Source organism: Sphaerodactylus townsendi, linkage group LG04, assembly GCF_021028975.2.
Source record: "Sphaerodactylus townsendi isolate TG3544 linkage group LG04, MPM_Stown_v2.3, whole genome shotgun sequence".
In the NCBI taxonomy this organism is placed as follows: domain Eukaryota; kingdom Metazoa; phylum Chordata; class Lepidosauria; order Squamata; family Sphaerodactylidae; genus Sphaerodactylus; species Sphaerodactylus townsendi.
The window spans coordinates 45,348,331-45,369,191 of NC_059428.1; the positions used below are offsets into that span (position 1 = coordinate 45,348,331).

The following is a 20,861-nucleotide window of genomic DNA, read 5'->3' on the forward strand; positions in this document are numbered from 1 at the left end:
ACTATTTATATGCAGTACAATTTTTATGTTTACAAATGCAATGTAGTCCTATAGTTATCCCCACGATCAGCGCCCAAACTAAATAGTTCCTTAGCATTTATCTAAATGAATGCCAAGGCACAACAGATAGGCTGAAATTCAGTTTTTTTTCACAAACCCTCACCCCGGCTTTTCCAAGATATCAATGTACTTAAAATATACTCCTGCCTTACAGCCATAATTCATACATTGCTCACATATTATAGAAGTCCCCCCCCCCTTTCTGGCCCAATACTTTTACTCTGGACAGCGTATACTGCAAGGGGAATGCAGGCTGTGTGACACCACCCATGCTGACAGATGCTAGTTCTAGATTTCGCATCAAGTTACCCAGGTTATAGAATATATTAACAAGTGTTTGCTGTTTTCTCTTTTAAAAAAGTATGAAACAGAGTTACAAAACTGAGGCAGACAAGGAACAGAGTCTACAAAGTTTAAAGCACTTTTTAAAGAACAAGACCAGTGGTGTTTACAAATAAGACTTTCAGACAGACTTTCCATATGTCCCAGCTGTATTTCCTGAAGCCAGTTTCAGAAAATCCCTATTGCTGTCTCTCCCAGTTCATATCCAAAATACGTTCACCTATTAACAAACAGGGAAGCTTGAAACATATTTAACAAACCTTTCAACGGGCAAATCCAAACTCACTTTCTCACAATAAATACCTGAGGCAAGCAAAAGCTGACAATGTTCAACTGAAAACCAATGCCAGTCTTCATCTTGTGTCATATTGATGAACAATGGATTACAGAAACCCCAGAATCAACATGGCATTAAAAATGAGAAACACATGCATTTTATAAAATTGTTAGTTCTCATACTTATTAGCATTGATAACATGAAGATTAATTTGCTTGGTTAAAAGTCAATAGGAAATAGAATATTGTTAGTCCAGTCCAGTAGGGGGCAGGGCTCCATGAAAAGACGGTGTGGCAAAGACAGTGCTGCACCGCCTCCAAACTGAAGGAAGTAAATTGAAAAACCCTCCTGCCACCCGAATAGCCCCATGGGTTAAACAGGCTTACACTCTTTCTGGTGGTGTAAGTCTGCAGCCACAGAGGAGGCCCAGTATAAGCCGACTAAAGTTGGCTCTGCCCCAAGGAATGGACACCACTGCACCGGCATGTTCTGCCACATTGGCATAACTTCCAAATGGCAGAGTATTCCAGATTTGGGCAGTGAGGAACTGTGCAGTGCCCGCCCACCAGCATCCATGCTCTGCCAGCGTACTTGCTACCTAAACCAGCAGGGTGGGCAAATATGCCTGCGCAGACCCATACTGCTTCCCCAAGCTGTTTCGCCCCCTACCATCTGGATTGGGCCCTTAGTCCCTTAACCAGAGTGGTCTCAACATTTTTGGCACTATTTGAACTGCTTCTAGAAGCTTTCTAAGTAAATACCATTTCATAATTTGAAGTCTGACATTAGATATTACCCAATATTAAAAACCGTGTGTGTGTGTGTGTGTGTGGTTTTTTTAAAATACAGTTCTTTAAAGCCAAAGTAAAGGCCTGTGCAGAGTTTTGCCATGTCTCCTGGAAAATGCTGACACCTTGCAAATTCTATTTAGTAAGCTCTAGTAACAGTTTTCCCCTTTATTTCTGAACCGGGTAATATAATATCTCATCCACTGACGCTGGAGACTGTTCCACTTTTGGCTGTGACTTTTAGGTTTTTCTTGATATATTAATCTTGCTAGAAATTTGGAAAAGTTTAGAATTCACAGTTATATCAAGGGATGCCATTTCCATTATAAGGAACATAGCTAGATTTTTTAATTGTATTGCTTTGCCTTTCCAACTGAATTGTATCTATTGTTTTCCCATCGCCCTGTTTGAGATTCTTCCATCCCTAAACAGTTGGACTTAAACCTCTAGAATAATTTTGCATTATCTTCTGATTTTACCTGACTTTTTCCCCTCGTGGACAGATGTGTTGAGTTTGTTAGTCTGGTTAATGAGTATACACAACCAAATAGGCAAACTTCCGATTTTTACTTATTGACAAACATTACTCATCATCTGGTCAATTTTTTCTAATAATTGAGTAGCTTCCAGAACACAGCCATATATGAAGGTTTATTACACAACAAGATATAAAAGTGTCAAGCACTAGACATGTGCATTTATGACATTAAGACTAATTTTCCTAAGTGATTTAGGTTTATTTATATCATTTATTTGCAACAACTGATAATGCTTCTTCCCAAAGCAGAAGCTCACAGGGTAGTATATACAATAAACAACATGTTAAATGTGCTTTAAGAATAAATTTTGATCGGACAATCAGGCAGTCAGAAACAAATTCCTCAAAAATGACAATTGTTTCCTATAGGCAACACTCCTCAGACATGATCTATCTTCAAGAAAACAGTCTCTTTGGTTTGTAGAAACAAACTGAGTTCCAGAATTGTGTTCCCAAATGGGAGGGAATAACTCCAGTATCTCTCTCCAGTACCGCACTCTGGTGGAACATCATGACATTTCATCTCCACTTCCTTCTGAAAATGATTCTAGGTAATCTTTGCATGCATGTTCTTCCACATAAGTTTCTCTCGCTGTCTCTTCAATATAGTTGAGCTTTTTGGAAACCCTAGAAATGAAAAGAAAATATTCTAGAAACACATGCTGGAAGAGCTGCAGTAATAATTTTTTAATACATCATTTGTTCATATCTTCTTTAAAGGCAACAATTCCACTCGGCAGACCAAGATCTCTTTTTTTCCTCTTCAGAACAAAACATTTCCCCTCAGTGTCTCTCTCATACATGCATTGGTGAAAAACTATAGCGTTTCATATCCATTTTTTTTTGCTATAAAGTTGCAGCTGACTTGTAGTGACCTCATAGGATTTTTCAAAGAAAGAGATATCCAGAAGTAGTTGACTAGTGTCTGCCTCTGTGTAGTAACTCTGATGTTCCTTGGTGGTCTCCCATCCAAATACTAACTAGGGCTGACCCTGCTTAGCTTTTCTTACAAGAGAGAAATCCATTGTGTATCATATACAAAAAACAGCATAATCAAACACATAAGCAGAACATCAAAGCTAATAGTTTTAGAGCTATTACTGCTAGAACAAAGTATAAAATCAACTCCAGAGCCTCACCTAATTTAGCTCAAATTCTAGCTGCAACCAGAACTACAGTAAATATTATATGCCTTTTGAATCCAGGATCCTTGTTGTTCAGTAATTGCAACTTCAGCTGCAGTAGATTGGCTTGATTGTATACAGAACAGCAATGATGCCAAAGTAACACTAATTCTTCCATCTAAGTCAGTGGTTCTCAACCTTCCTAATGCTGCGACCCTTTAATACAGTTCCTCATGTTGTGGTGACCCCCAACCCTAACATTTATCCATTTTACAGATGGAGAACACTAATGCAGAGAGTCTTAGGCGACCCCTGTGAAAGGGTCGTTCGACCCCCACAGGGGTCGTGACCCACAGGTTGAGAACCGCTGATCTGAGTAAATCAGGTCTTCAATAGTCCCAAGCCATGTGTTTTGGAAAAAAATGTTAATAATTGAGCAATCACTAATACTAGTTGCTAGAATGCAATAGCAGGGAAAGGCTGACTTCGTGGAAGTATTTAGATTGCCACTTTGGGAAACAAGATGCTGGATTGTGTGATACAGGAAGGCTGATGACTATTTGGCATCAGTTTGATGGTCTCCCCTATTTCCTGCTTTGAAACCAACCTCAAGCTGCCGTGAAGAAAGTCTCAAATAAGGAGAAGCAACATATAGTCATAAAGGGAAGATATCAGTCCATCTTGGACAAATGTTAACACGCACAACATTCAGATATCAAGAAAAATTGCTGTTGGAATACCAAGGTATTTATTCAAAATTTGCATGTTAAGATCACCACACTCCCCAAAACAAGCACCTCCTATCCTCACACTGATTTCTACTTCTTTGTTAATGACTCATGGCAAACAAACGAACATTATTGAAGTTGAGAGCCAAATTCAGCGATAACACCTCCTTCTGTATGACACTATTACCATAAGAACATAAGAACAAGCCTGCTGGATCAGACCATCTAGTCCAGCTCTCTGCTACTCGCAGTGGCCCACCAGATGCTTTTGGGAGCTCACATGCAGGATGTGAAAGCAATGGCTCATCCAGCTTCTTACAGAATGCTGAGTACTTTAACATGTTCACATATCATTTTCATCATGAAACAAGTTTCTTCATTATACTTCCACACGCTCACCCTACTTACCTTCCCTACCATCTTTTCTACTTTCCACTACTGTGAGACGCTTGGAGAATTTGCCTTGAACTTTCTCCAACATAATGCTTCTACCCAACAACATAAATTTATTCCTCCTCCTCTACAACAGAAAGCATCAAATGGATTCTAAAATATATTTAGATGTCACTTACCCTCTTGAACAGTTCTGCATTCTTTTGAGAGAATCACAATTATGCAACAACTTGGGAATGTATTCATAGTTATCTCCACTTCCAGATTCTGTGTGAATAAAAAACTAAGGATTTCAAATGCAATTCCGGTTTGTTCAAAATGTTGCAGCCAAGCTACTGTCAACTACTGGATACAAAGACTGTATGTACCCCATACTGCACAATCTGCACAGGCTTCCTACCTATTTCTGGACATAATTCATAGTGCTGGTTCTTATCTTCAAGGCCCTAAACAGTTTATGGCTAGATTACGTTATAGATCACCTTCTTCCATACCATCCACACACCAATTAAGATCTTCCTCACAAGTTCAGCTGAGCATCTGCTTCCAGAGGTGAAGGTACGTGAATCCACTTCCTTCAGAGAGGGCAGCCAGGGTTTTTCAGTGGTAACATTTCACCTGTGGAACTTCCCCTCTGAAGCTTTCCTGGCCCTTGCAATACTCTCTTTTGGGCATCAGACCAAAACATTGCTTTTTAAGGAGGGGATTCAACCTTTCAAACAGTTTTTACACTCTGCTTCTAGCCTGAGGGCCATTTTGCATGGATATATTTAGGCTGCTAAATGTTCTGTGCTGTGTTCATGCTTCAATTGGATTCACTGACAGGGCTTCTAATGGTTTGTTAATTTTAATTATTGTTATGATTTTTTTTCATATTTGCAAACAGCCTGAAGCAGATCTTAAGAGAGATACCATATACATTTTCAAAATTATGGATATGAGAGACAACAAAAAATGCACAGAGAACTAATGTTGGCCAGCTTAAGGTCTCTATAAACAGGATGGCTTAATACCAGTTTAACATGAAATCTTACAAATCCATCTTCAAATTTAAACTTAATTTAAACTGGATCCATGACCCTCTGAACAAATATTACACAATTATTTTGCATAAAGTAATTACAGAATTGCTTTACATAAAAACAAACTATGAGTAAAAAGACTGATTTTTAAAAATGAAGAATTACAAGCATGGCACGATAAATCATGCATTGTTAGGTAAAATTCTGAATATTACTGACTGTTGTATCTTAAGGGCTAGTAACGCAAAAGTCTAGCATCCAAAATAAATGTAGTCAAGTCTAATCAGTCAAGCACAGTCCCTAAGTGATCTCAATGCTAAATGATCTTTGGGGAGTTCGTTCTCCACAGGATCATTTAGCACCAAGATCCCTTAGGTACTACCTATGGCTTAGACAGACTACAGTTATTTTTCTGTTAACCAAAACGCATGGCTATACAAGTAACATGCAAATAATTGTTTTGTAAACAACTATTTTGTACTGGCAGGGAAACAAAGAAACAAGCTCAACCCTAACTCAGTGTATAGTATTCACAACATTTAAGTTACACAAATAAAACCAGCCACGTATTCATTATACACCTTATGGTAATTTGGTTGGTTTTGTGAATAACAAATGTTTTGTAAACAGCTTCAATACACAATAACTTCATATAGCTAGGACTGTGCTTTTTAACAGGACTTGTATATTGCAGCAATCTGTTTAGTTCAAACTTTTTGAAAGAACAAGTTGTTGAGAAATGAAAGTGACCTAAACAAACACTGGTGAATATGTATTTTCAGAAACTGTAAGTTTTGTTTGAGCCAAACAATTAACCAGCTCCCTGTCTTTTTTGTTGGGCTGACTAATTCAACATAGTGAATTAAATCAAAACATTTTTATTTTCAGCATGAACACAGTAGGTTTTCAAAGATGACAACAGTAATCCAATTTATGGCCATTTTGCTCAAAAGATAAAACTTCAGTACTGATTCATAAACAATACTTACTGTTTGGGCATTGGTCCAAAAGCACTGGGTCAAATACCATACTAGAATGGCAAGAAGGATATAACTTCCTATGAAATTGCTGCGATATATTTAAAAGAAGAGATTACTTGCACGTGTGTTCGTTCCCATATCAAATAGAAATTGTTTCTAGTTTTTTTTAACCTGGTTTTGTGCCAAGGGATAACTATGAACAAGAGTGAAAGAGGGAGTAAAAAGGAAATATTTTGCCAAGAAAGGTATAAAGTTTGTGTTCTTGTGTGGCTTTAGTGGAAGCCCTTTTGAGTATATATTCATAGGATGACATTGTATTCATGGTCTCTGGGTTTGGGGGTATTTGAATTTGCCTTATCCTAAGTGTTGGAAGGAAAAGGCAGGAGGGGAGGCGGACCAGTACCAGTACCATACAGGTAAAAATTCTGTAGTGAGACAGTGTGGCAGCTAGGTTAAATAAAATATTTTTAGTAGTCATCGTTGTTGATTTCCTTTCAAACTTCAGATGATCAAATGAACATCTTAATTATATCCTATTTCAGGGCTACTTTTAAGATGTATCTGTAACCATGAAAGTAACATTGAACTCTATAAATGGAGGCTATGAGACATATCTCCAAGAAAAATCTGTATTTTTGACTTCTGCTACTAATTAATTACTTAAATATATTAACTTATGCAAAAGTGAAAAGGTTTTCTCTAATAATGCCTGAGGCATTAAACAAGATTTTATTTATTTATGTATTTATATTTATTAATTTTGTATACCGCCCACCCACGAAGGGCTCTGGGCAGTTAACATCATATAGATAGAGAACTATGTTGAATTAGTCAGCCCGACTAAAAAGACAGGGAGCTGGTTAAATGTTTGGCTCAAACAAAACTTACAGTTTCTGAAAATACAAATTCAACAGTGTTTGTTTAGGTCACTTTCATTTCTCAACAACTTGTTCTTTCAAAAAGTTCAAATTCTGTTGAAAAATTCAAACTGAATATTCAGGCTCAGGTTAAAGCACTTTTTATTTATTTACTATATTTACAATCTGCCTTTCTTAGAGACTTAAAGCAAATTATATCAATTTACCCTGTGCAATCAATGGGAGACGACATCTAATAAGTAGTCTACAAGGATTTTAGAATCTTTTCAAATATAAAATATATGGACCATGCTACTTCAAAACTACTAAAGATGGAAAATATTAATAAAAACTATTTAATTTAGTTTTTCCAGGTTCACTAAATCAATAAAAGGAAAATATTCTGAAATCTTACTGGCCCTCTGTTCAAATCTAGTTTTTCCAAAAGTATGCATCATGTACCAGATGATCTAAACCAACAAACAAAAATCTGAATTAGTGACTCTGGAAAAAAGCAGAATACACATTCATAGCTTTTGCCCTAGGAAATAATTTGATGTTATCATGTTAACCTTCCTCTGAAATGTATCCAAAATACTTTAAAACTAAAGCCATTCAGATATGACTGGGTTAAGATGACAGAAAAATAATATATATTCTGTCAAAAACACAGAGGACCATACTTGTTTCATAGAGGATACTCATTGAGCATCAAAAAATAAATATAATCTTGGAAAACCTACCACGTATGTAAGTGCTTGGCCCGACCAGAAAGGTGCGATTTAAAGAAACACAGAATCCAGAATCCTGAAAATTAAGTGTCAAGCATTAAAAGGATGCATTACTAAAAAGTCAGAAATTATTTACATCAGTGTCAGCAAGCTTTTATTCTCTTGTCAGTATTTTTTTTTGCATTTCATATGCAATATCTATGGGAATACATTGTGTATGGGAATATTTTGCCAGAAGATATAGGAAAAAATAAAATATTACCACCTTCTCCTGAAGCAATTCTATTTAACCACAAGTCAACATATGAATTAAAAAGGAATATTCACTAAACTACTAGCAGCCAAGATTCAGTTACTGTGTTTAGAGGGACTAACAGAGGTAAACATGCAAAGGAGTTAAGCCATTGTAGTAGATTAAAACTAAAATAGTAACTTTGCCAGACACTGAAGGTACACAAGTCTTTAAGGAAGTGTTCAGATTAGAGTAATTATCGTATGATTGTAGTTTACATACCAGTTTTTTTGAAGACCAATTGCTTGAGTTAGGAGAGTGCAGTGTGTGAGTCATACCAGATTTATCAAGGTTAATATTCCCCCAGTCTGGTGGTTTCTGGTGTACTCTAGAAGCAAAGCTTTCGGATATATTTTTTAGTCTTTTTACAGGTGATGACAGAAAATCTTCACTAGAGAAATTTGCTGTTCTTTTAGTTCTGGCAACTGAAGGTAGAGTTCTAACAGGAGAATTGACTAGGGCATTTACAGTGTGAGACACTTGCACACCTTCATATTTCTTTAATCTTGCAGCTCTTAGAAATGTAGGGATATTTGGAAATCCTTCTGAATGTGACTTCACATGCATATTTCCAGACTGGCTTTCTTTCTGATGAAACCGCATCCAGTCCGGTTTCAAAAGCTTGTTACCAGACTGTGTTGGGCTCGGGCACACGTTTGACAACTTAAATGATTTCTGAAACTGTGGGCAACACAGTTCTTTGTACATCTTTTCAAAGGCATCTTCAGATTTCTGCTGAACTTTGATACGATTATGGTTAACGAGAAACTGTGAAAAAGACCGACTTCGCCGCAGTGAACTAGCTGTAGGGAAAAATTTAATCTCATGATTTTTGAATAGCCTACATGGGGATTTCACTGGAGAAGATTTGTCTGCTTGCAAATATGGATTCATGTTACTATTCACATAGAAGTTTAAATATGATGGAGCTTTGACTTGCATGATCCTTCCTACCCCGCTCTCATCTCTTTCTGTCAGATCAAATGTTGCTCCAGAATCATTCGGGCAACCGGTAGAAAGCTCTTCAAAAGGCTGACTCTTTCTTGCATAGTCTGAAGATGAAGGTATCCAAGATGAACTTTCAAGATTAAATATTTTTGTTTTAGAAAAATTGTTAGGAAAAATGATAGCCCCAATACCATTCTGTCCAACTCTCTCAACAGAGGAATAATCTTCAATATCAGAAGAGTCCATCTCTATTTTATCTGCTTTATGGTATGCAGGAGATGTCACTCTAGATTCAGTGAGAAATGTATGCTGCTTTTGACTGTTGCCATATCCCAAAAGTCTACTACTTCCACTATTCTCCATAGGCAATTTACACTTTTCATTTTCTTTTCTAATTGCTAGGACAGAATTGTGTTTTAATGGCCCAGATTTCCTCACTCTTTCAGTAGCTGCGTTAAACTTGGTTTTCTTCGGTTGCCAATATCCATATTCATACCGTTTGCTCTGTGAACGGAAAGAAGTTTTATGGGGAATTTTATTCATAAGTCTGCTAAATGTCTTAACCATTTCTGGATACAAGTCGGCTATTGTAATATTATTCCAAGAACAATGCTGATCTGCTGACTCATAAGTTTCCAAAAAGCTACTATAGTCCGTTTTTCCATTCTCCCCAAGGGACAGATGTCCAAATGCAGTCATTTCATCTGGTGACCCGTTAGTAATACAGCTGCCTAACTGGAGAGACGTAGATTCGGAATGTCCATTTTGTCCTTGCTTTCTTGGGACCACAGCATGCTGACCTACCAAATCAAATGAAATATTAGCAACAGTACTTAAAACCACACAGTATTGCCTTATTATTGATCTACCCCAATCAGAATAAAATAAGCTGTAGCCACTATAGCACAGTAGCAACAATCTTTTGTTCTCCCTTGTTTTATAGGCCTTTTGCATCAAAATTCTTCTGGTGAGAGTCCCCCCCCCCGCCCCCGCTCAAGGGAGAGGTCTGCGGAAATCACATCCCTCCTCACAGCATTAACAATAGACCCTTCTGCTCACACAATGATTCCTCTTTCAGTGGCAGAGCTGCAACAGGGCGGGGAGGGCACTGTGCCCCGGCGCGCACCATTGGCATCTCATGGGGTGGAAAATCGCCCCCCGGAATCTCCTCCCCAGGGGAAGGGCGCGGGCAGGTTGGGGGCAGGGTACGCGGGCAGGTCGTGCCCCGGGCGCAGTTTCCTCTCCCTCCGTCCATTCCTCTGTTCCAATCCAAGAACTAGGCATCGTCATTAAACATTTTAACAGATCGTTCTTCTAACTCCAAATCTCTGTGTGTACTCTGATGCCATCAAACACTTTATAAAAATCTGCTATTCACTTCAAGGTCACCGCTACAAGTGCAGATGTGAGCCCAGAACTTCCCCCATAGTTCTTATAAGGTTGTCACAGATAAAAACATATGTGGATCACGTTAGATTGATCCAGATCTGTAGATTGAAAGTTTATCCCCCTGCTCTCTTTCTGCATTGACTGATTGCACATTTTGTTAATCATCTAGTAAGAAAAGCCTAACTAAAAACAGATTAAAGGACTTCAAGATAAAACTTGAGAAAAATTAGGATATGGTACTTCATTAAAAAGAGCATTTCCGCTCTGAGAAACAAGTCACATTGAAAACCTATTGCTTCTTTGTCCATGGCCATCTAGTGACCAACAGCTGTAGAGGGGATGCCTGGACGAAGAGGAAGGTCTTTGTCATGTGCCTAAACCCATAAAGGGTAGATGCGCGGCAAATCTCCGAGGGAAGACTATTCCAGAGCCTGATGGCAATCATGCAAAAAGCCCTTCTGCATGCCGTGGGGCAGTATCACCAGCAATGCCTACCCCTGTGATCTCAGTGCCCAGGCAGGTACATAAAGGCACAGGCACTCCTTTAGGTAGTTAGAGCTCAAGCTGTTCAGGACTTTGTAAGTCCATGAAAACATCCTGAATTGGGCCCAGGGGCAAATTGGGAGCTAGTGCAGTTCCTTAAGGAATGGTGTGATTTGTGTCTGGTCAGATGTACTGGCTAACAGCCTAGCTGCTGCATGCTGCACCCACTCCAACTTCTGATCCATCTTCAAGGGCCACCCCACATAGAGTGCATTGCAATAATCCAATTGGGAGGTTACCCGAGTGTGTAACACTGCGGCCAGGTTCCCTTTGTCCAAAAACAGGTGGAGCTGATGAACCAGATGGAGCTGCATTGTCAGGCACAGATTCTTATATAACTCAGTAAGCATAATCATTTTAAACTATCTGGAATATTATTACTTTAAAACCCACTTGGAGACAGCTTTACTAAACAGTAAAGGGCAATGGGTAACATAAGCATAATCACTGATAAGAGTCTTAATTTAATCCTTTGGGATTCAGTACAGAGAGAAGAGTAGGCAGGCTGGCTTGCTTGCTTATCCACCTACTCTGAAGCCAGGTATCTAGAGTAGCTTGCACTTACATGAGAAGTGGGCAACCTTATGCGCAATATGAAACATTGTACCAGGGTATTGCCAAGTAATGAAAGGCTTTTTGTTCAGGCCCTGGCTGAGAATACATGGTGTACCCGCTTAGACAACACAGAAAATCCAGTTTAAGTATGGCAACAAGGTAGTACTATTAAACATAGGGCCCTGTGCTCACAATCTCTTTCTTAAGCAATAGAGGGAAAGGGGACAATTAGACAGCTATGTTCTTGCAAGCATTGACTAGTAACTGGACCAAGGACCAACAGCACATGCTAGTTCAACTAGCCCTTTCCTATTCTCCCAAGACGTAGGATTAGCCCTATAAGTAAATGAAGCCTCAGATCTAGGTAAATTTAACATCTCTCCAATACACTGTTAGACTCCGTTTGCTGGGAACCTCTTGTACTAATAGATTTCATCTAATTAGACAGTATATGCTTGACAAGGATTATTGGATCTTCTTGCCAGCAGACATCTGATAGCACACACACTAGACAGTGCAAAACTACCTGAAGAAATCAGTCAGTCTATAATAATGGTGGTATAGAATATGAATGATAAATGATGTCACTACCATTTGGTTCTGGTGGGTTTTCTGGGCTGTGTGGCTGTGGTCTGGTGGATTTTGTTCCTAACATTTCGCCTGCATCTGTGGCTGGCATCTTCAGAGGGAAAGTTTAGTGTGGTATATTGTCCAGGTCCCAGGGTGGGGAACCAATTATGGGACATGGACAATATACCACTCTAAACTTTCCCTTCTCACTTAGACACAGTGTGAAACAGACTTTTCTCTGTGATACACCTCTGAATATGCCAGCCACAGACGCAGGCGAAACGTTAGGAACAAAATCCACCAGACCACGGCCACACAGCCTGGAAAACCCACCAGAACCAGTTGAATCCGGCCATGAAAGCCTTCGACAATTCACTAACATTTGTCCGACTTTGGGATTGAAGAGTTCTAATTATTTTTTTTTCATCATTGCAAAAATGTATGTGAAGGCATAAGGAATATGAGAAGCTCGGGAATAATGAACATATGAGCTTCCACAAAGCAAAGGAACTAAGCCTTGCCATATTAAGAATATGTTCTGAAGGAAAAATGAGGGCAAAAAACACCCCCTACCCACAGTGTACTGACAAGCAAAAAGCAACAGTCGCTGTTAACTATTCTTTACACTTTAATGTATTGTCGAAGGCTTTCACGGCCGGATTCAACTGGTTGTGGTGGGTTTTCCGTGCTATGTGGCCGTGGTCTGGTGGATCTTGTTCCTAACACTTCGCCTGCATCTGTGGCTGGCATCTTCAGAGGTGTATCACAGAGAAAAGTCTGTTTCACAATCTGTCTAGTGATTCTTTACACTTGTTTGAATTCTGTGACTAATTAAATTGGGTTGCACATTGAACTCTTGTATTCTGGATTTCTGTCCTACTTAGTTTGGAGGATTCTAAACAGATACTTTCCTGCTTTTATACAAACCATTTATTAATCAGCGACAAACAGGAACTTACCTAGAATACTCATCAGTCTGGTAATATTTAAGCCCAGCCTACAAGAAATACAGCCAGCTACCCAATTTGAAAGTATCTGAGTTCACCAGATTTTGTAATAAGATGAGCCATTAACTTCTCTTGTAAGGACTTCAGCAGTAAAATGTGAATTGCCATGATGCTCACCATATAAGGGTTCATTCGTCAGCTCATGAAAAGAAGATTCTTCATGAATATTCTTTGATTCTGTTCTTCCAATCTAAGACAGAAATCACCAAAGGAAACAGTGGATTATTTGCAGAAAAAACATGATACATCTGCCCAAGAAATTAGAATGCTTTAATCTGAAATACATTTAACGTATTTTACTGTGGGATATTTGCCAAACCAGTACATTTGTCAAACATCACACTTCTAGAACTCATTTAAAAATGGGGCTGGAGGATGCATAAATGAATGCAGCCTTAGCCAGTCCAGAAGTGAAATAATTTCTTATGAGCACAGCAGCAAAATGCAGTGATCAATCTGAACTATCTGATCAACTGGTACTGACTACTGTGATCACTGGCTTCTACTTTGTTTGAAAGAATGTATATATATACACATCTTTAAAGGAAATACCTAAGGGGTGCCTTCTTCACTGTTATTATCACTTGTATTTTTAGGCTTTTAATTACCACTGCTATTTGTGTATGTTTGTTTGTTTTATACAGTCATTGACAGGCTTACTAATAAAATAATAGCTCTCCAAAGCTCTAAATAAAAATCTGTTCTGTATAAAAATAATCCATTAAAAAAACTGACATAAGAAAAAAAAAAGTCTAAAGCAAAGTCTAAAAAACTATTACTCCATTTGGCATTTTAGTTTGGCTACTGGATGACGCTCTTTACACATATATGCACGAAATTTCGCAATTTGCAGACACCTGGAACTCTAGACCAGTGCAGAGAAGAGATTTACTATAACATTTGTATTACCATAGGTGATTCTGACACAGTATAGGCGTCATCATTCACTAGCAAGTCCATTTCTGCTCCAGAACAGCATTCAGGATGAATATTCTTCTTTTGCAAAAGGAAAAAAAAAAGATCAAAAGTCAATAAAATTTGGCTGCTTAGGATAGAGAAATATATTTGAAGAGGTAATAAAGAATAGGTATTATGAAAAAGAAATTTAAAGTTACGTTCAAGATAATTGTATATATTCCTGTATCTGCCAATAATCAACCTTACATTCCAGAAAAATACATTGCTACCACAGCAAACAGGACACATTTACACTTTTAACCACTAGTGAATGCGTTCAGAACATTTCCAGGGCAATCCTAAACAACGTTACATCCTTCAAAGTTTGTTAAAATCAACGTGGTTACAAGGATGCAGATCTGTTTATGATCGTACTGTTCAACTATTAGTTTCATTGTTTACTTCATTTATACCCTGCCTTTATCACCAGTGGGGACCTAATTCTCAGGATAACGATGAAAGGTAATTTAGGCTGAGAGTGCATCACTGGTCCACTAAGGAAGCTTCCAAGGCATAATGGAGATTCTAAACTGGTTTTTGCAGATGCTAGACCAACACTAGAACCTCTATGCAACACCAAGGCCCCTTCCACACATGCAGAATATTGCACTTTCAATCCACTTTCACAACTGTTTGCAAGTGGATTTTGCTATTCTGCACAGCTGCAAAGTGCATTTAAAATGCATTATTCTGCATGTGCGGAAGGGGCCTAACTCTCACACGAGGCAAGACAACATCTTTGGTGAAGTATTGGTGAAACCAACAGAATTGAATTTTATCTTATTAATAAATTACATTTCATGTAACGCTTCGGTTAATTCCATGGGCTCGGTGCTTAGTTTTTTCTTTATACAAAAATATTCAGAATTCAGTATATTCTAGGTTAAATATCTATTCATGTTGAAATGTTACCTTGAGGTGCATATTTTCCAAATATCTTTTAATGGATAACATCTCAGAATTGTTCTTGTAATCTACAGTTCAAAATTAAAGAAAAAATTTTTACTCTTCATAATTAATACTGATAGGCTTGAATCCTTTACACAAAACATGCTTTACACAAAACATGGGAATATATTTTGGGAATATAGCCCCCGGCAAAGATTTCAGGAAGTGCAGCATTTATGTAGCATTATATTTTTCCAAAGACAAATGACATTTCTGTCTGAGTGGGTTTATTTTACTAATCCAGGAATTCCTAATTAGCTAAGACTTCAGGTAGTTTTGGATTGTTTGAAGAGATAGCCAGTCTAATAACTGTCAACAGATGGTGAGTTCAATCATAAAATGCACCAAGACACATATCCTCCTATAAAAGAAGCATCTGCTTCAAATGAGCACTCCCTGATGACCAAGTTAATGCTTCATAGGCATTTCTAAGGAATCTCTTGCACCAAAGAGGTGGAAGAAAGTCTTGTTTATGGTTGTCAGCAGCTCCCAGCTGTGACATCCCTGCCCAGGATGAGCTCAGAAACTGGCAGAATGGCAAGTGCTATGGAGTGATCAATAAACTGATTTTTTCTGTTCCAAAGTAAACCTTTGCATTTTTTACTAAGACTGAAGTAACAAGAGGACCCCAAGAACACATCTGCAGATACCATGCCCCCTCCCCCCAAAGATACACTGGGGATCACTGTACTAATCTCTGCACTTTAATAACTAGACAGTGTTTTTAATGACTCCAACAGATAACTGTATCCAAAATGTGAAGTGCCGGAATCAAAGTTGTTTTTTCTATCCTCCCTTCAGTGTAGGGCAAAGGGTACTCAAAATAAGGGGAGATGGGATGGTATAAACGCACCATATGCTGAAAGATAACTGCACAAAAGTTTCCAAAAAAAGATAGATGCAACAAGGCAGTCATGTATATTCTTCATGGGAGGGGGCTGTCACTTGGAAGTGACCAGGCACTCTCCCATAAATTAATAAATCACTTTCTATCACTTCTCTAGTTCTACTATAATAATTTCTGTTTGATTTAAAACTATTCAGCAGCTGTTCATTTTCAAGAAAAGGAGGAGCTGGCAGGCACAGACATCGTTCAGGCATCATCCTTAACCAAGGCAGATCAGATTCTTCTCATCTTCTAAACATTCCTTACCTGTACCAGATGGACTCTCTTCATATGAATTCATTGACTCTTTTCTCTCAGGTGACTTAAATGTCCAGAGAGGGGAGAAATTAGAACAAGAACCATTACTGCTGGAATAAAATTTAAGAACATCACATAACTTGATAATTTTTCACATCATGTGGGTAGACATCTGAAGACCTCCTGGATAATGTATGCATCTCCAAAATACTGGTTATCACCATATCCACTGGTATTTTGATCTTATTGCACAAATTCCTAGCCTGCCACAAATATGTATGTTCTTTATGAGAAAAATGTTTAATAGTTCAGGAAAAATTACTATTGAATCAACGTAGTTTATTTTGCTAACTGTGGCTATTTACACAGAAACCTGAACTTAACAAACAACAAAAGAAACGAAAATTGGTTCTTCAACTATGACAGTATTTTAGACCTACTGCATTCAACCAACATTTCTAGGTTTACTGAAATCAGTTCAATTATGAGAAAACACTCCTGTCTGATAACTGTAAACATATAAATGCAATAATTAGAAAACAAACATTTGTGGACACCTCATGCGTGCTATTCATGCTTTCTTCTTCAGACTCTTCACCCCAAGTTTTTGGACCTAGAATAAAAGAAGAATCATTATGAAAAATGCATAGAAGTCTCCCAGAAGAAATATTTTAATTAAACATACTGATTTTAGCCTATCCATATGCAATCCCAACTGGAATTTATGGGAGAAAAATAAAATGTAAGCAGGATTGTAGTCTCAAATTATAGAAACATTCATTTATTGGGGGGGGGGGATGTAAAATGTGAAGGGATACACTTGGAAATATTACTACAGTGAGAGCTAAACTAAAGCCTTTCCCCAGTTGTTAAGAATAAACTTCGGTCCTATCTACATAGCCTCATTCAGAGTTCTACATCTTGGCCAAACTAGTGCATGACAGAACCTAGAGAATTGGCTTTTAGATAGACAGAGAATCCCAGAATAGTGTGCACTTTTCTTTCTGATTGGAAATACTAGTAACATGGTCCTCTTCACAACTACACAAAAAAGTATAGATGACAACTGTCCTTCTACATAGACAATAACATAGGCCGTATCTGCATCGGCTTCCTTTACTTCTATCGGCCTCAAGCGCCAAAAAGTGCTTCCAGGTCATTGCTCGAGACCAGGCGCTGCTGCAACACAGCAGCGGGCGCATCTGATCGCTTCCTTCCCCAGGGCGGCGCCGCGCCGCTTCTAAACAAATAAACCCTTTAAAGGGTTGTTGTTGAGGATCAGCTCTTCCCGCGGCGCTGCGCGGAACCGCTACAGCCATTGAAGATGCTTTTCCTCATCTTCTACTGGCGTCCTCCTCAAACGTCGCTATAGTGTCAGAGTTCTCGACACTGTCCTCCCACCTCCAGGGTCGGAGGGCAGCTGGCATGCCGAATAAGCGACGCCCACAGGCGACGCAGGGGACGCTGCAGAAATGGGCGGAGGGGAGCGAGAGAGGCGGCTCCGCGGCGGAGTCAGCCTCTGCCGGGTTTCCCGTCAGTTCTCCGTTCGCTTCCTCGACGCTATGCGGTAGTGAGCTTCTTCACGCTCTTAAGAACTCCTGCCGGCGCATGAGGGGCCGCAGAAACCGCCGTTATAGAGAATGGACACATAAGCTCTTTCACTTTGTGCTGATGAAGAGTTTTCCCTCTCAGCTTCAGAACAAGAACTGTGTCCCCAGAACTTAGTTTTCTGTTCTTGGAGGAACTGGGTTGGATTCTAGGGTCTTAATGCTTTGCTAAATCTTAAGGCTAGTAATTTTCACTCCAGCTTTATATCATTTACAAGCAAGGCACATTCACAGCTTCAAAACCATGGGCAGTTTGGTGCTTTGTCAGATATAGATTATTACATTTGTCCATGTAGGGAGAGAAGGGCAATAGTTTTTCTATTAGTGGAAAGACTGCACCTTGTAAACCAAGTTGTGAAAAAGGCTATTAGCCTAAAGTTTAGCACTGACAGAAAATCATAAAGCTAAGGCTAACCTTCCATACATACATAATTAGTGAAACTTGACCAAAATTATAACAGATTGTGAAAGTTCCATTTATTTATTTATACATTTATTTATTTATTGTATTTGTATACCACCCTCCCCGAAGGCTCAGGGCGGTTTCCAACAAAATAAAAAGTTAAAACATCATATATATAAGTTAATTAAAATACATAAAATATTAGACTAGAGATGGCTTCAGCTATTCTATTCCCCCTTTCATGAACCCACGGGAGGCCAGATGTTTGCTTTTTGTTGCAGTTGATATCATCCCTCGGGTTATTAAAACGCCTGGCTGAACAGGTCCAGCTTTTACAGGCCCTCCATGGAAACTTTGTAACTCTGTAGGGCCCCTGATCCCCACCTGAAGCCTGTTCATTGGCTCAGGTAGGCCAGAGTCAGTAAAGCTCCTGGCCCCCTTGTAGAGGCCAGCCGGATCGCCTTGGGGCTAGGGATCACCAGTAGGTCCGCCTCTGATGAACGGAATGGCCTAAAAGGGCGATATAGGGAGAGACGGTCCCTTAGATATGTATAGGCCAAGGTCAGCTAACAATGTATTTTAGAAAGGTCACAGAAAGTATTCACATACATTTCTATAGTTTATAGAGTATATTAAAAAACCAAATTAATTGAAAATGCTACTAATAAAAATCTTACCATCAGGTGTATCATACATCAGTGACTTGATAGAGATAAGTTTATCGTCTTCAAAAGGAAAGTTATACTAGATTAAAAGATAGGGATTCTGTTTTAAAATTAGATCACTATAAAACATCTAAGAAGAGAAAGCTTTATATAACATGCACACTAGACAGAAACCACAACTTCAGTGAAGATTATAGTCCTGATGGTTTTTTCAAACCAAAGGCATCTTTCAAAATCTACCTAGAATGGTGTTAGTTTGTACCGCAGACAGGCAACAATTGGAATGTTCAATCTGGAGAAGAGATTTGGGTGGGTGGAGGGGATGATTGCTCTCTTTAAGTACTTGAAAGAGGAGGGCAGGGAGCTGCTGCAGCAGAACATGGATATAAAATGGGTGTAATTAGAGGCTGAAAGGTTCCAGTTAAACATTAGGGTTTTTTATAGTAAGAATAGCTCAGCAGTGGAATCAGTTACCTAGGGAAGTGGTGAGCTCCTCCTCATTGGCAGTCTTCAAGCAGTGGCTGGATGAACACTTATCAGGATTGCTTTAGTCGCTGAGGAGGTTGGACTAGATGCCCTTTATGGACCCTTCCAACTCTATGGCTGATTCCACATGGGCCAAAAATAGCAGCGTGAAAACAGTGTGAACATGGTGTAAAAGGGTTTAAGACGGTGTACAAGGGTTTATACTGTTTTCACACCGTTTTCACGCCGCTGTTTTCGGTCCATGTGGAATCAACCTATGATTCTATAATACTAGACAAAACTACAAGTCAAGTCAGAGGTCCACGATCGGCCCTCCAGATGATTCCTCCCCTATGACACCCCTACACCCAAAATAGCTGTTCGACAAGACAAAACAAAACGCATTAGGTCCAGCTCCTTCGACCCCTAGTGTTTGCGAAGAGGGGGGAAAAAACCCTACTGCGAGACAGTAAAACACAATTAGCAAACTGAAGAAAGGATGATCGTCATAGAATAAGTTGTTTGGAAAGCTTGATTTGCAGTGTTACCATTTTTAGTGTGTGTCTTTAGTAAGAGTACCCCAGACGTCCAAAGACATCAGAGCCGGAGGGGCCTTGGACATGTAATAGAGCCCTTTCCTGTTCGCACCTCCCCAAAATATGCAAAAACCCAGCCCATCCCTCGACCCCCCCCCCCCCCCGCACGCCCCACAGGAGTCCTAGGAGGACGGCCGCTCTCCCCTGTTGCATCAAGGCCTTTCTCCAGTGCGCCTGCCGTTCGTCCCTTCGCCCGTCGTACTCGCCCATTCAGCCTGGGAGGGCATTCTCGCTCCGACCGCCCCGATCCTCACCTTCTCCACGATGCTGGACATGGACAAGGCGAAGCGACGGCGGCTTCTATCCAGGAGCCTGTCCAAGTAACTCGAGCCGCCTCCAGAGTCGCGGCGTTTGCAGCGGCGTCGCTCGTCTCGCTCCTCTTTCCGGCGCGAGGGTCGATGGCGCCTGTCCCGTTCCTCCTTGCCCCATATTCCACCGCCGTCTCGCATCGCCATCGAGGAAGGGCCTCGGTTCCCTCCATCCACGGAGGACCGGACAGGAAGAAACGCTGACATTCGATTCAAATTTAGCGCCGACCCAATCGAACAAGGCGGTATCCCGTTTCTATATTCCGATAGGTGGCTGCCTACGTCGCTTTATGCAAAGCATCCAATTAGAGCATTAATTGTGAAAATTCTCTTTGGGCGTGATTTCAGATTAACGTTCTGGGTCCCAGCCTCTCTAGTTCCTCCTAAACGGAGAGTCTCCGGGAGAGGGTCATTCCAATAAAAAGAGACAAGTGACGAAGTGGAATCGGACTCCAGCGACTCCGCTCTGATCATTCTTGGATTGGATATCGCTATAGAAGAATTCTCGTGAGCTTACTGCAATGACTCCTGCGAGAGGAGCGAACGTATTGAGTGAACAGGGCTCACGTTCATTTTCAGCGGTCTGCTGATGGAGATTAGTTTTGGTGGAATAAGGAGGAAAGG

At 39.7% G+C, this 20,861-nt stretch overlaps 1 protein-coding gene across 3 annotated transcripts; it reads right to left on the reverse strand.

Annotated features, from left to right (window-relative positions):
* Window positions 1–458: 458 nt before the first annotated feature.
* Window positions 459–20,573, reverse strand: LOC125431042 (Holliday junction recognition protein). Of its 3 annotated transcripts, none has more exons than XM_048493546.1 (11): window positions 20,184–20,573; window positions 18,881–18,947; window positions 16,751–16,806; window positions 16,203–16,257; window positions 15,014–15,075; window positions 14,054–14,137; window positions 13,262–13,334; window positions 8,355–9,880; window positions 7,853–7,916; window positions 4,430–4,517; window positions 459–2,632 (listed from the first exon to the last, which is right to left on the reverse strand). In XM_048493546.1, the coding sequence occupies exons 1-11, from the start codon at window positions 20,442–20,444 to the stop codon at window positions 2,515–2,517; spliced, it is 2,454 nt and encodes an 817-aa protein (XP_048349503.1). In that variant the 5' UTR covers window positions 20,445–20,573; the 3' UTR covers window positions 459–2,514. The 3 variants fall into 3 exon arrangements, with proteins under 3 accessions (XP_048349503.1, XP_048349502.1, XP_048349504.1); XM_048493545.1 differs by having other exon boundaries at window positions 14,054–14,140; window positions 20,184–20,572; XM_048493547.1 differs by lacking the exons at window positions 18,881–18,947; window positions 20,184–20,573 and having other exon boundaries at window positions 14,054–14,140; window positions 16,203–16,300.
* Between the last annotated feature and the right edge of the window lie 288 nt (window positions 20,574–20,861).